We start from the raw sequence: 16,063 nt of genomic DNA, 5'->3' as shown, positions 1-16,063 counted from the left end.
TTCATGCAAGACAAGACAGCCCTGGGACCAGGTCACTCTGAACACAAAACCAGGGACCTTGGGCCTCGCTCCCAGCAACAACCGAGGAGACCCCTGGCACTCTAATTGTCAGGACTTGGGGGGGACCTCTCTACCCAGGGTACTGGTCTGGGCATCGTCTGCACAGTCCTTAAAAACTGGGAGCCTCCTACCCAGCCCAAGGAGTGGGGAACACGATCCTCTAGTCCTCCTGAGCATGCGCACACACCCCGCTATTTTCATTACAAATCTCTTCATGAAACCCAGCTTCCCCCCTGTTTTCCTCACAATATGCTCAGCCTTGAGCTCCCTCCCTCTTGAAGCAAATCCAAGGGGCACCACAGGGTAAAGGCCCTGCCCCCAGGGCAGTTCAAGTCCTATGCTGGCCACCAACATGGAGGACAGCTCCCAGAAATCCTCCTGTCCTCCCTGTCACCAGCACTCTCCCACCAAGGTGGCAGTCTTACTCTTTTCATGGAACTCTTTAAAATGGTTTGGGAAAGACATCCTTAATGAAAATCCAAAAGTCAACAGAAATAGGCAAAACTGTTCTCATTTAATTAATATACTTCTACTCAGAGCAAAGTTACTCCACTGTATGTAGAAAACAACCATATAAAGGTAGTTAAAGCAGAAACATGAAGCTGACTGAAATACATGACCATTTTTAGATGGGATGTAAGAACTTCCTGAATAACAAGATGCCCTTTACTTGAACCATGGCTTGAAAAATGTCACCGGTGCAAATGCTAAGAAAAAAAAAAAAAGAAACAACCCACCAACATATCTGACAGGACATAACTTCCACCGCTCTCAGAATCCATTAGTCTTACAATGCCACTTTACCAGTTTAGCAAATAAAATTATGCCAAAATACATCCAACACAGCAAAACTGAGCACTGCAGAAGGCCTTATTTAAAGCAGGCTCAGTTTAAGGTTAATTCAATTGCTTTAGCCAATTTATATTCTCCACCTAAGACTCCTGGACTTCAGGAAATGAAGCATTACAACGCTTTAACAACATTCTCCGCTTGCATCTACCCTTCATATTTCTGTTAGCTCCTCTGCACTCATTTAAAGCATAAATCCTCACTGATGTAAATGGGCTTCCCATGCATGTAATAAAAAAACCCCATATGCAGGAGAGATCCTCTCTGAAGCTGAAAGCTGAGAGTAGCCAGTGCCAAACACCCTTCAGGGTGTGCTGCCTGAAGGCAGCTGCCATCCTGCATGGCTATATCCCACCATGCTCCCAACGGAGTTCACGGGAAAGCTCTCATTAACTTCATAGGTGCAGGACAGGACCTTACCACAGTCATGTCTTGAGAAAGAAAGGAGCACATGCAAGTCTCCATTTTCAATATTGGAACAAGACTCAGGCAAATTCTCTAAAGCACTCTGGGATACAGCCATGTGCAAGGCTTCTGCAAGCAGTTTACACTTCCCTAACTTCAGTACTAAGCTTTTTTTTTTTTTTTTCCATTTCTGTAACACGAAGAAAAAGTAAACAAAATACTCCATCTTCACATAGAATACTTGTTGGGGAATTAGTTTATTTGGTGCACTTCACTTTTGGAAAACACATCATTAAAGTTTCTCTCTCTCACCAACAAGCACTATATCTAACTATACTGAAGCTATTAAGATTTGCCCCATGCAAGACTTCACATGCATCCTTTTGGTTCATTTGATTAGGGGAGAAAGAAGCAGAAGAACAAGCTCTCACTTCACAGTACAAAATATGTAACGCTTAAGGATAACAACAGAAAGCCTTTAATGAAGCAAGAAGAAAATAAGCTCTGTGCTTCACACTCACATTAAAAATGGTGGAAAACAGTAGGCTGGGGAGTCATGGTACAGTTTAGCTTGTCTCACTTGTTTAATTTGTTTCTTTATTAAAGTTAATGGCCATCTTAATATTACAGGCTTACAAAATGGTAATGAAGACCAGGCAGCTAGCTGGACTTGTATTTACAGCTGGATAAGCCTCCAGTCAAAACAACCATGATCATGCTATAGCTGCAAAGAGAACATTTTTATTAAGCTTTATAAGGATAAAGTGAGGTGGTTTTAAGAATATGAGCAGCTTCCAAACAGATAGTTTCAGTAGCCAAAATAGCAATGAATGTTCAAGAGGAGTAAGGTTTTTAAATTATCTATGGAAATCTAAGTAAAACACTAGATTGTTAACACCCATTTATGTCATCTGTGTTTCCCCATCTCAGATAGTCTTCGGACACATTTTCAGCCTTTTTGAGCCAAGAGGACGATACAAACAGGAAAGAACACCTTGGTCTCTGTGTATTGAAATGAGAGACAATGTTCTCTTTGCATTAATTTTGACTGATTCAATATCAAGACACACAAAACCAACCCACACGCAGTCACAGTGCAGCAGAGGGGAGACTTTCACCTACTCTTTAGCTGGTGGGAGCAAAAATTTTGGGGTTGGGGAGCAATGAAGGGGAAGAGGCACAAGGCTGTGGTTGCCATCACTAAAACCACGCTGTGTGGGCTGCTGGGCTGCATGAAGCTGGGAGGATGGTTCAGCAATTTGGGCATTTTCTGAATGTTGAGGGGCCACCAGGCCCAGGAAATGGGGATCACACTGTGTCCTGAAGGCTAAAACCGTAATGTATTTGGCCACCGCCATGAGTGAGCTGATTAGGATGGGACACAAGCGGCAGAGGTTGCATAGCACAGAAATGCTGGGCAAAAACACTATTCTGAAACGACCAATAAAAGCAGCAACACTACATTAATAAATTTGCTGTAGAGGCATCTAGGGTAGAGTAGAAATGTGGTATTTTGCAAGACAGTCCTGCTGCAAGGCCTTTGCAATCAAAATTTAAAAGGCAAGAAAACCAAAAATAGGCAGTAATATCTGAGCAGACGTTATTCCTAAATGACTCTCTTAAACAAGGAATCAGAATCAGGCCTAGCAGGGCAATTTTAAGACAATGTTTTATTTATTTAATAAGTATCCCAATAAGAAACTTTTTATTTCTACGAATCATAATCGGATCATGATCAATATTACTCGCTATTCATCCTATAAACTTAATATGACTTTTTGCCTTGTGGACTAACTTCCAGTCTCTTCCACGCTGGTGCAAATCCTGTTGCTCACAGCACGTTGAGGCAGTTTCACACGCACAGAGATTTATTAGTAGGGCCCGCCATTGATGGCGCCTGTCTCCAACGGTGAAAGTTACTTTGGGGAGAAAGACAGAGAGACGAAAGGGAAAATGAAGACCCTTGGCAGCAGCCAGCCCGGCCAGGAGAAAAGCAGCAGCCAGGGCAGCAGGCAGCCCCGGGGAGAGGGCAGGGAGCTGCGGGAACCGTCGGCCGCGGGAATGCAGGGCCAGGCCATTGGCACCGCACAGGTCAAGGCCGCTCAGGCACTGCCCCGCTCTCACAGGAGACACCTCAGACCCAGTCAATGGGCGTAACAACATCAGGTGTGTCCCAGGGTCACAACAGTCAAGCTCGGTGGGTACCTGCCAACACCACGCTGCGCCAGGGAGGCCCAACTGTGGCCATGGCCCCTTCCTGCCACACAGACCTTGAATAAACCCTGCCGTAATCACCTCCTGGCAGCAAGCTTAGTACAAGAACCATTTTCTTTTTGCTTTGTGAGTGAAGCAATTCAGCTATTCTGAAAGACCAAGCTCCATTTATTTATATGACTTCTTGGCTATTTTTTAAATCTCTATCAATATGTGCCAGACTTGATTTTAAAATGCCGGTACCACTCTAACGCCATTTGTAAAAACTACTAAACCAGACTTCTGTCAATCTTCAACTAAGATACACCATCATAGAAATTTCAACATCATACCTTTTACAAAGCCTGAATTAATAAAATCAATCCAATAAAACAGGCACGCAACAAGTATCACGCCTGCAAACACCATATCATTAATATATATTTTCCCATTTAATAAAAGCATGTTCTTAAGAATGCAATTATTTGCACTCTTTATGCTCCTCTCAGCCTCCCAGGCTGCTCCAAAAAACTTGTCCACGGCTGGGAACTGGAGGAATAAGATCGCCTGACCCAGGTGGATAAGAACAAGCTACCAATTATTCAGCACTGACTTCACTTTGAAGAGCCTTCCAATAGAAAAAAAAAAAATTAAACCTATGACACCACTTCAAAAATCGCAGGCAGCGTTTTTAACCTCTGTCCTTTTGCATTACTGCAGCAGTGCCTGGAAAAGCTACAGCAGAAGAGAGAGAGTTGTTTAGGCAGTTCCTTTCATGCCACCACCATAGCTCAAAGGGACAGAAATCAAGAAACATTAGAATCAGTGTAAGCCGGTTAGAACATTAAGGAAGAATAAAACACACCGAACTTAAACAAAATCTGTTAAAAGGCACAGAGAAAGCACGCATTTCTGATTAGAGACCAACTTATTTTCTGGAGATACTTCAGATTTTCAGCTTCCATCTGGTGGCACTTAGTGCTGTGATAGGGGAGGAGGAGGTTTCCAGCAGAAACACAAGAGTACACAACATTTGACATGAAAGACCTACAAGCAGGACAGCCACAGTCTAATCAAATCCTTCGGATCTGAACAAGGATGGATACTTTTTTATATACACAAAAATCACACTCATGTCTGCAATACAGAAACATGCTCTATTTAAATAAGAGCAAATGAGGAACCTGTGATTGAAAGTGTGGTCCAGCTAGGAAGAACAAAAGACTTACTCTCACTCTTTTTTGTCCTTCCCCAGTACAGGGTCATTTAGCTTAAGCTGAGACTTGCCATTTACAGGTATAATATAAGCCAGCTGTTTTGTTTTTTTTTTCATTCTTCGAAGCAGCTACTGAACACAACACTTGGTGCTCCAGCATTCACAAACACTACATCTGTCGCAGGGAAGAGACAAGACGCAACCATGGCTGCCAGAGAGATGACAACCCTCTGGGCACTGCATCCCCCTCCCCTGCTCCAGCAGCCTCAGCTGGAGAAGGACAAGAAGCTGTGGTACCTCTGGGGCCAGAGACTTGCCTCTCACCTAACATACACCATGGCTCAAAGGAAATCAAATGAACCCTCAGGAAAAACCAGGAGTCCGAGTGCTTCATTGTACCCAGCAATCCTGCTCTGTTTTAGGCTGTCTACTGAGTGGGGCTGCGACAGTCCAACCCCAGGGCACAGGGCTGTCGCTCCCCATTTGCAAACAGGACTGGTGGGGAAAGGAAGGGAAGGGGGGCAAGAAGGTGCCCCTTGGAAACTAGAGCCTCTGAGCCAACCTCTGTCTCAACACCCAACCAGCAGTGCAAACTCCAAAACATGTACACCTAAAGATCTGTGCTGCAAATCAATGCAAATACTATCTATTTCTCCTGTTTGGTGAAATCATGCCTACGAGTCGAGAACAGTAGGAACGGCGACAGCATAGCCAGCCTGAGCAGGCAGGCGTAGACCCACAGTAACAGGAGGAACCAGTCTTAAGCCTTCTGCTGTAAGTAAAAAAATATATTTTAAGAAACACAATAGTAACAAAGTTGCATCAGATCTAGAATTGTGTGGGAAAGAGAAGATCTCTGACTTTGTTCAATTATTTAACTTTCCAGATTTTGGGGGGGTTCCCCCTAGATTCCTTCAAGCAAGATATTTCTCTGCTGTTCTTAAAACCATCCCATTCAATTACAGAATGAGATTGGATTTCAGCAAAAGAGTTTTGTTTCTTCAGGATTCAGCAGCTAACACCAAATGAATGAGAAAAAGAGAAGCCTGTCTTGTGAAAAAAGGACAAGGAAAAGAGCAATCGCATAAGAAAACCAATGCCCGGACCTCTGAACAGAAAAGCAATTGCATGTGTCAAGTTCCCATAACACGATGGTGCCAGCTGAGGCTTATGTTAAAACTGTGCAATAAAATTAGATGTCTGGAGCCTCTGTCAGAAGAATGATGCTATCTCATTAATGGGATTACATAAAAAAATTGGAGGGATTTCAGTCAAGAGGAATAAAACGATTAAGGATCAAAAGAGTGTGACTCATGAAAGAAAGTAAAATCTGGACGCTGTGCTCTTGCCGAAAAGCCCATGTCTCAGAACCAGAGAGGCTTGGTGGTACCAGCGACATCACAGCATCTCCCCCCTTACAGCTGGAACAACAATGATAGATCAGACCACACAGAGCGAAAATTCATATTATAAAATACTGGCTTTTTTATGGCAACACTATTATCATATCACTCAGCAAGAAACTAATAATCAGAGGGGAAAGAGGAGAGGAAGGCTAATTACCTATAAACAGCTGGAGGATACAAGCCCAGCAAGAGAAGAATGACAAAAAAAAAAAATAAAAAAAAGAGGGGGAAAAAGAAAAATATCATGACTAGAGAGAACGGATAAAATTATAGCCTTTCAGTTACTGACTGGAGTGGATTTCTTAGCCATAGGAACAAAATATATGGGGAATCATCTTCCCAAGGTGGGTACTGGAAATCACAACTGCTGAATCACCTGAAGATGGGCTGGCCACCACCCAAAACACAGCACTGTAAGATTCCGGCACTGGCAGGAGGTGAACTACAGGGAGAAGGGGAGAAGGAGAAACAGTGCAAGCAAGAAAAGGAGAGCGTTGTGGCAGCACATGTTCCCTAGTCACCACTACTATGTTACATTGCAGGGAAAATAAATGAATAAATAAAAGAGATCTCTAAATATAGAATGAGATTCTCTTCACTGAGGGGGTCAACATCTCTCTGCAATCCATCTTTTCCAGTTGAAGGACTGTAGGTTAAGTGAAAAGTTTCATTTAAATTCTACACACACTCACAGAGATAAACCAATTTCAGAAAGCATTATTATATCTGAACCCTCTCTCACTAGGGGTGAAAGCCAGATACTTTGTGAACCATTTTTATGATAGCTAATATTCTCTAAAAATTCATTAGATGTCAACACAAAGGACAAGACATCACCACAGAAGAGCAGATGCTATGAGCTACTGTACAAAGCATATTAGGGTCACTTGCCCTCCATTCTTCTGCATCAGCACAGGGCAGCACTGCTTCAACACCCAGCACCGATCTTGTTTCTTGGCTTTTGTGACAGGCAAAAAGTCAAACAAAAATTATACTTCTCAAGAAGAAACTTTGCTGAGGGAGTGCCAGACCTGGAGGTGCCCAAGCAAAGCCCTTCACAGCATGCCCACAGCCCTTGCCATCCGCACAGCATGCCAAGAGAAGCAAGGGAACACACCAGGAAGCAATTTCTTCCAACCTCATCTCACTCACATCAGATCCTCCAACAGGGAAGAGCGTGTGCACACGCGTGTGTGTAGACACACTGGCAGGGGAGGGGGTTAGGACATTTAATTGCGCTTTGGACCTTATCCAGTACATGTAGCAGCAGGCAACGGCACTCCTAGAGCTGACACTTTACAGATCAGTGGAGACTGAAGCCCAGTTCTATCTCCATTTTCACCAAGACCCTCACGGGTGGGTGGATACTCCCTACAATTGACAGCTGGGCCAAGCAAAGGGGACTTGGCTACCAAGTCCTGACTGGCAGCACAAGCCAAACTGTTCCCCAGCTCAGTCTGCAAGGCTGCCTGTGGCTCTGCAAGGCTAGGCGAGCTCTGCGACCAAGGAAAACAGCTCTACCAGAAGATGCAAATAGAGCAGTTTTGTTTGCTATTTTTATATGGCTTCTTACCGCAGAACACACTTGAAACTCTTAAGCCATTAAAGTTTGAAGAAGCACTTTTTCAGAAGCTGTGCTTTGATGTAACTGGCCAAATTCATCTTGTTGCCTAAGCAAATCAAGATCGAACAGTCTCCACCTCCCCCTTTTTAAAAAAAAAAAAAAAAAAAAAAAAACACCAACAAAAAACTAACCTTGAATTTTCAGCTGCAACCCTGTTTCAGTAGGTATATACCTCTGTTAGTACAGATTGCTAAATGCAAGTACACAGCATTTGGCCCTTCACCTCCTATCTCAGCACTAGCATTGAGAGAAACAGTGACGGTGTTTCCAAGTGATGTTCAGTGCAGGCTGTTAGAAATTCTCCGTGATCTGCATTGTGCCACGCAGCCAAACCTTTTTTTACTGAAGCCCAGAATTTCTGTCAGAAATGTTCAGTATCATTGTTGATCTGCCAACCTTATTGTAATAGTAGCACTTAATGGGGTTTCCAGAACAACAACAATGACCATGCTGGTTACTTTGGGCTCTTTAGAGTCCTCACACATACATGGGGCACTTCCACAATGGTTTCATTCCTTAAGTTTACACTCCCGAGTACCTTGCATCCAGTGTGAGTCCGGGTCTTCATGAGGGGAGTTGTGGTGCACAGCTCAATAGCTTCTGGTTCGTGGAAGATCACCGTCGGGAGAGGCTCTTTCCGAAGAGTTAGGACATTCAACTTAGTCTTTAACATTGTCTGAAAGTGCTAAACAGAGAAAGAAAAGCAATTATCTCCAGTTCTAGCACAGAAAAATGAGAGATAGTAGGTGGACACGTCTGCATGTTTCACTTGCTGTTCAGTGTCTTGGAAGTTTCCATGGGGAGAGTTAACAAGTTCTATAACTTAAAACAGCGAATATCCATTATTAATATTAGCAATGTGGAAACTGTTTTTAATTTAAAAAGATATACACACACAAAATGAGACGATTCACTAGAATCCACGTATATCCCAAGAAGGGTCTAAATTCAACCTCTGATCACTCCCAGGCATATTATAAAACTATTCATAGATTAACGACAATATGGAGGGAAGAACAGGGGATCAAAGACCCATTCAAAGAACTATGGATTCATTCATTCTTGTTTTTCCTCTGTACTTAAATCACATCCCATTGACCTTTGTAGATGTTACCATTCCTACTGAGCGGAATGTCTCATCAGTTTGCCTTTAGCATGTGAATTTTAAGTTCTCTTCCTTTGTAAGCAATAGTTCCTCTAGTCTCCAATGTAAATGCCACTACTGGTACTAACCAACGGATGTCATTCAAAACTTGTCACTTGCTGTAGCAGACAAGAAATAACTCCCCAGGCCTGGGTGAAGAACTATCCAAGTCAACAGTAATGTTGCCAAATGAAAAATTTCTTAGCAATTGCTTAGAGTGAGTAAAGCTAATCCTTGAAAGATTTCCAAATCAATTTTGTGGAATCAGGGGGGTCAGAGAAATTTTTCAACATTCAGATGTTTCTTTGAACTTCATTTGAGAAGCTGAACATTTTTGCTAACTACTAAGGGGGAAAATATGCAGATATGAAGCAAATTAATATAATATTCCCAGCTAGTAACACACTGCAGCACTGTCTAAAAAAAATACACATTTATTAAAGCTTCATAACTTGTCTCTTATAAATCAGCAGCTATTAGACATATGTGCAATGACTCCGGATTACTTTTATCAAAACCAAACCATTTGTTCTGTCTTTTGATAGCAGATTCTGAACTTGTTTTGCAGTCACCACTTTCCTCAGCCTCCCCTTCACCTCTGCAAGTCAGACAAACACTACGGGATGTGGCTTGCAGAAAGAGAGATGCTAAGTGATTTCCCAGAACTGTACAAGAAGTCTCTACCAGAGCTAGAAAATCAACTCAGGTCCTTGCTTTTCAGTCCTGTGCTTTAGGTGAGGAAAGTGCCTATTTAATATTCTGTTTATACACAGGGGATGAATCAACTATATAGATACTATACTGGATTTTTGTGGATTTGAGTATTCCATTGAAAATACATGAGAACTTCTTGGAAAAAAACTTTCCACATAATTCATAAAAACTTCATCATTAGCTAACTGAAAGACCGTTAATACGCTTCTAAAACAGTTTAATCCTTAGCTTATCAGTTTTTAGGTCTACTAATTGTTACAGTTCTGGATCTACAGCACCTTAAGCACTCTCATAAGTATATTCAAAGCATAAACACTAATAGTCTGTGAAAATAGTACTTGTTTTCCTACCTCGCACATGAAGTTACAGCCTGTTACAGCAATAGTTTAGGGCCTCCGTGCTGTTTGTGCAAGCATTCAAGTTTCCATCCCAGTGAAGAAATCTACTCATATTATTTTTCATCTAGCTCATATTACACGTTGTCCCATTCACTCTTCCAAACACAGTTCCAGCAAAAGAATACTCCATTTAAGATGACTGTACGTTAAAGAATATTCTTTGACACGTTTCTGTAGATAGCAGAGCTCTTTGGCAGCCAGGATTACTAAACTCACTGAGAAAACCTATTTCCTTTTGCCTTTCAGTTGCAATTAACAGCCTTTTGTTTGGAGTTTCTTAGGCTTCTCTGGTAAAGTTGTTAGCAAAGGTGAAACAGCAGATAACCAGCCATGACAAGTGTAAAGCAAGCTCAAAGTCTGAGATCCTGAATTTGAAGGAGCACCACTGATTACCAACCACAGCACTGGGCTTGCTGGATCCCACTAATTAATTGCTGTCTACTACAACTGTAGATCTGTCTATTAGCTTGACTTGCTTTTATATATAGGCTCTAGGTCTGCTAACTTACTGCAGATATGGTATTTCTGGAGGAAAAAATATGCAGAAGGGAGAGGGTGCTGAAGCCATGCTGTGTGCAGGTCGCAGCAATTCCCTGCCTGTGACCGGCCCCTTTTCAAGCATGGGGAACTGCTGTCTCCAAGGTCTTCTGCTGCCTTGGGCATGCAGGAGATGGAAGAGGAAGGCAGAGGTGGAAAACTTATCTAAATCTATTTTTAACCTGAAGTTGTACTATTTTGTTGGTGGACCAATTTTGGATCAAACCAGAGATAATGTTTATGAAATATCAAGTGGAAGAAGATCCTATCCTAGCATTTTACTTCTCCCTCCCTGTGTGCTGAAAGAGTTCCATTTCCATAGATGATCCATTCACAGAAGTTCACAAATAAAGAACGGTGCTTCCATTAGATACTCAATAGATGAAAAAGCTCCATTTAGCCCCTCTGAGTATTGAGCTTGGACCTTTGAAATGTTTTTTTCTCCTCTGCTAGCATCTTTGAAATGGTTCTTCTCCTCTGCTAGCATCTCTATCGACTTCAGTGGGACTACTGACAGAGAGAGTACAATTTGACTCAAACTGAGGAAAGCTATGACAATTATCTACTTTTTTTTTTTTCATGTTTTAACCACCACATATACAGTCTTAAACAAGAAAAAGACTACTGTCTGCCTTGCAAACGCTATTCAATACTTGTATGAGGAGCAAGTTGGAGTGGTTGGGTGCCAAAAACACTACAGCACAATTGGCAGCAAACAGATAATTAGTTGCCAGAGAAGTGCAGGATGGATTGGGGGTGGACACAGAAATAGCCTTTTTCTTTGGATTGCATGGCTAACGGAGACATCGTTGTGTTCCCTGCACACGGGTCATATGATGGCTGCCATAAGAAAATCAAGTCCCTGCCAGGAGACATCACACAGTGAGCCCCCAAATCAGCAAGTTACTTAAACACATGCCTAACTTTCCCTGTGTGAGCAGTCCCAGTAAAGCACACGTGGGTAGTCAATGGGATTATTCATGTGCTTTAAGCCAAGAACAGGATAAAGTGCTTCGCTGAACCCATTTCTTAGTTTCCACTCCAACCTGGCATCTCCTGCGGAAACTGTTGGCAAATGCTGACCTATAACAGTAGCCAATGTATTTTTTGAGAAGAGGCATTAGCTCTCCACTGCTGTGAACCCAGAATATTTCTTTAAAGTGCTTTAAGTTCACAAAGTTCTTGAAAAGCATAACTTTGGCAATTCACTCAATAAAGGTTCAGGGAACATTATACCATTCACATTTCATGTGCCAGAACCACTAGGTTCATTTGGTAGCTCTTATACTTAAAATCATCAAAAGAAGAGATTCTTAACTGGCATGAATATAACAGCAGCTCAAAACTGCACATCATTCGTCCTTTATCCATTCAGATTGTGCTACTGATACAGACTTTACGTTTGAAAGAAATGCAAGAAGCAACAGATCAGTAAGAAACTGGCAGCAAGTTTTAAAATTCCTTGAGCAAGAAAAATAGCTGTATTGCTAAAGAAAGGGTCAGAGCTGTAATCAGCATTGTATTTTCCTACTTGCTGAACATGAAACCATTCAAAATAAAATTTAAGTAAAGCCTCTAAGAACATCAGAAAATTATCTTAATACAAAGCCATAGTTTTGCTTTTTCAAGGATTCATAGAATGGTTTAGGTTGGAAAGGACCTTGAAGATCACCGAGTTTCAACCCCCCTGCCATAGACAGGGACACCTCTCACTAGACCAGGTTGCCCAAGGCCACGTCCAGCCTGGCCTTGAACACCTCCAGGGATGGCGGTTCAACAACCTCTCTGGGCAACCTGTGCCAGTGCCTTACCACCCTCAAAGTGAAAAATTTCTTCCTAATGTTTAATCTAAACCTGCCCTCTTCCAGTTTAAAGCCATTCCCCCTCATCCTATCGCTACACGCCCTAGTAAAAAGTCCTTCCCCAGCTCTCCTGTAGGCCCCCTTTAAGGGCTGGAAGGCCGCAATAAGATCTCCCTGGAGCCTTCTCGTCTCCAGGCTTAACCGCCCCAACTCTTTCAGCCTCTCCTCATAGGAGAGGTGCTCCAGCTCTTGGATCATCCTCACGGCCCTCCTCTGAACACACTCCAACAGGTCCATGTCCTTCTTATGCTGGGGACTCCAGAGCTGGAGGCAGTACTCCAGGTGGGGTCTCACGAGAGGGGCAGAATCACCACCTTTGACCTGCTGGCCACACTTATTCTGATGCAGCCAAGGATATGGTTGACCCTCTGGGCTGTGATCGCACACTGCTGGCTCATGTTGAGCTTCTTGTCAATCAGCACCCCCAGGTCCTTCTCCTCAGGGCTGCTCTCCAGCCATTCCCTGCCGAGCCTGTATTTGTGCTTGGGATTGCCCCGACCCAGATGTAAGACCTTGCACTTGGCCTTGTTGAACTGCATGAGGTTGGCTTGGGCCCAACTCTCCAGCCTGTCCAGGTCCCTCTGGAAAGCATCCCTCCCCTCCAGCGTGTCTACCTCACCAAACAGCTTGGTATCATCGGCAAACTTGCTGAGGGTGCACTCAACCCCACTGTCCATGTCACCAACAAAGATGACGAACAGTACAGGTCCCAGTACTGACCCCAGAGGAATGCCACTCATCACTGGTCCCCACTTGGACATCGAGCCGTTGACCGCAACTCTGAGTGAGACAGTCCAGCCAGTTCTTTATCCACCGAGTGGTCCATTTGTCAAATCCATGTCTCTTCAATTTGGAGATCAGGATATTGTGTGGGACAGTGTCGAATGCTTTGCACAAGCCCAGGTAGATGACATCGGTTGCCCTTCCCTTGTCTACTGCCGCTGTAACCCCTTTGTAGAAGGCCACCAAATTTGTCAGGCATGACTTGCCCTTGGTGAATCCATGTTGGCTGTCACCAATCACATCCTTATTTTCCATGTGCCTTAGAAGTTTCCAGAAGGATCTGCTCCACGATCTTGCCAGGCACAGAGGTGAGACTGACTGGCCTGTAGTTCCTTGGGTCTTCCTTGTTTCCCTTTTTGAAAACAGGGGTTATGTTTCCCCTTTTCCAGTCAGCAGGAACCTCACCAGACCTCCACAACTTCTCAAATATGATAGAGAGTTGCTTAGAGACTTCATCTGCCAGTTCCCTCAGGACCCACAGATGTATCTCATCAGGTCCCATGGACTTGTGCACCTTCAGGCTCCCCAGATGGTCTCGCACTTGATCTTCACCTACAGTGGGCAGTTCTCCATTTTCCCAATCCCCACCTTTGCATTCTGCGTCATGGGCAGTGTGGCTGCAGTCCTAGCCAGTGAAGACTGAGGCAAAAAAGTCATTGAGTACCTCAGCTCTGTCTCTGTCCCAGGTAACCAGTTCTTGCGTTTCCTTCCAAAGAGGGTCCACATTTTCCCTAGTCTTTCTTTTCTCGCTGACATACGTAAAGAAGGATTTTTTTGTCTTAGTGTCCCTGGCCAGATTTAGTTCTATCTGGGCTTTAGCTTGTCTAACCTGATCCCTGGCTGCTTGAACTGTTCCTCTGTATACCTCCCAGGCTACCTGCCCCTGTTTCTACTCCCTGTAGGCCTCCTTTTTCCTTTTGATCATGTTCAGGAGCTCCTTGTTCATCCATGCAGGTCTCCTGGCTTTTCTGCCTGCCTTCCTCTTTGTAGGGATGCATCGCGCCTGAGCTTGGAGGTGATCCTTGAATATTAACCAACTGTCTTGGGCCCTTCTTCCCTCCAGCACTTCATCCCATGGCACCATACCAAGCAGATTCTTCAAGAGGCCAAAGTCAGCTTTCCCAAAGTCCAGGGTGGTCAGTTTGCTGCACACTTTCCTCACTGCCTCAAGGATCTCAAACTCGACTCTTGAGTTTGACACTGTCTACTAGCCCCTCCTTGCTGGAAAGAGCAAGGTCCAGCATAGCTCCTCTCCTCGTTGGCTCCTCAACCACTTGGAGAAGGAAGTTGTAATCAATGCGATCCAAGAACCTCCTGGATTGCCTATGCTTGGCTGTGTTACCCTTCCAACAGATGTCGGGGTGGCTGAAGTCGCCCATGAGGACCAGGGTCTGTGCATGTGATGCTGCCCCTGTCTGTCTATAGAGGGCTTCATCTGCTCGGTCTTCTTGGTCGGGTGGCCTGTAGCAGACGCCCAGTGTAATGTCCCCTGCTCCCAATTTCCCTTTAATCCTGACCCATCGGCTCTCAGTTGGCTCTTTATCCATCCCTAGGCTGAGCTCCATGCATTCCAGCTGCTCGCTGACGTATAAGGCAACACCGCCTGTTGCCCCAGGAGCTCCTGGCTCGTCTACATAAGACTTTAAGCATGCTGCAGCAAGTTCCAACATTTCCTTTTGCTTTGTTTACCAGTCTTGACAGCATCCTTTCCCCCATAGAAGAAAGCTGAAGGGTGTATAACTGGTAGCCCAAACCCTTAGCAGGCCAAGACTGTCACTACAGAGGTACAATATACACTTTCCTTCTTGGTGACCTTCAAAGTGCTCCCTATTTCAATGAAAACCTTGTCATCACTAACCCTCTTAGCTACAGGTTAACTGAACATAAGAATCAAGAACTTCTAAATTGTTTTCAACATGTATTTTGTTACCAGCTCAACAGTCGCACATTAGCTCTAAAATCATTATTTCACAACATTCAATTTGCAAATTTTAGATGCTATGTATTTAGTCCAAGCACAATCTCTGTTGCTGTTAAAACTAAAAATTAACAGCATTTTGGTTTTGGTTTAGTTTTTCAGCAAAAATACAGTGACTTCCACAACTCAGGCCAAATGCCTTGGAGAAAACAACTGTGGCTCTATACAACTAAACGTGCCTTGGAGGAGAAAAGTAGGGACTGACAATTTGTAATAATAATGCTTATCACTTCTGTACAGCTCTTCATCTTCAGGTCCTAATTAAAGAGTCACTGCCATTCACAATATTGAGTACTCAGCAGTCAAGCCTGGGCTAGTGGATCTCTTCATTTTCATGATGGAAATAAAGAGTCAGATTCAATAAATCTATGACAGAGTTATACATTAGATGCGAATATTAAAAAAAAAGTCAAGAAAGAGGGGACTGTAACTCAATCTGTTTACACGCTAATCAGGTTGCAACATGGTGAATGTAAGAAAGTCTTCAGCACCTTGGCCCTCAGCCCCCACTATTTCTTAATGTCGGCATTACAACCAACACATGACTGCAGAAACTGGCATCATGACCAGTATTTGGCCAAATTTTGCCAAAGACACACATTTGAGTGCAAACCCCAAAATGATAGGGTGTTAACTTGTGAAAAAGAGTTATTCTAGAAGTTCAAAGCCTCTGAAAGAGGGGCTTGCCAGAATGAGAAGCAATTCTCTGTGCAACGCATCCTGCTACAGTACCTACAAAGGAATTCCCAGGTGAAATCCACGTTAGACCATCAGCAAAAGATCAGTCGCTGGGAAATTCAAACATAACCTCTATAATTTACTACTTCAGTTCAAGTACTTCTTCTAGCTTTGAAATACATATAGTTCTGGAATGAAACCAAAACTTTTCAACAG

At 43.5% G+C, this 16,063-nt stretch overlaps 1 protein-coding gene across 1 annotated transcript in view; it reads right to left on the bottom strand.

Annotated features, from left to right (window-relative positions):
- Window positions 1-16,063, bottom strand: part of PID1 (phosphotyrosine interaction domain containing 1) — a 91,109-nt gene that overhangs the window by 45,352 nt on the left and 29,694 nt on the right. The window contains exon 2 of the mRNA XM_082487035.1: window positions 8,292-8,438. Coding sequence (XP_082343161.1) covers window positions 8,292-8,438 — 147 coding nt within the window. The remainder of the gene's footprint in view (window positions 1-8,291; window positions 8,439-16,063) is intronic.

Source organism: Vanellus vanellus, assembly GCF_965231255.1.
Source record: "Vanellus vanellus genome assembly, chromosome: 8".
Classification (NCBI taxonomy): domain Eukaryota; kingdom Metazoa; phylum Chordata; class Aves; order Charadriiformes; family Charadriidae; genus Vanellus; species Vanellus vanellus.
Note: the sequence above shows the minus strand (reverse complement) of the source record. Positions and strands in the feature narration are given on the sequence as shown.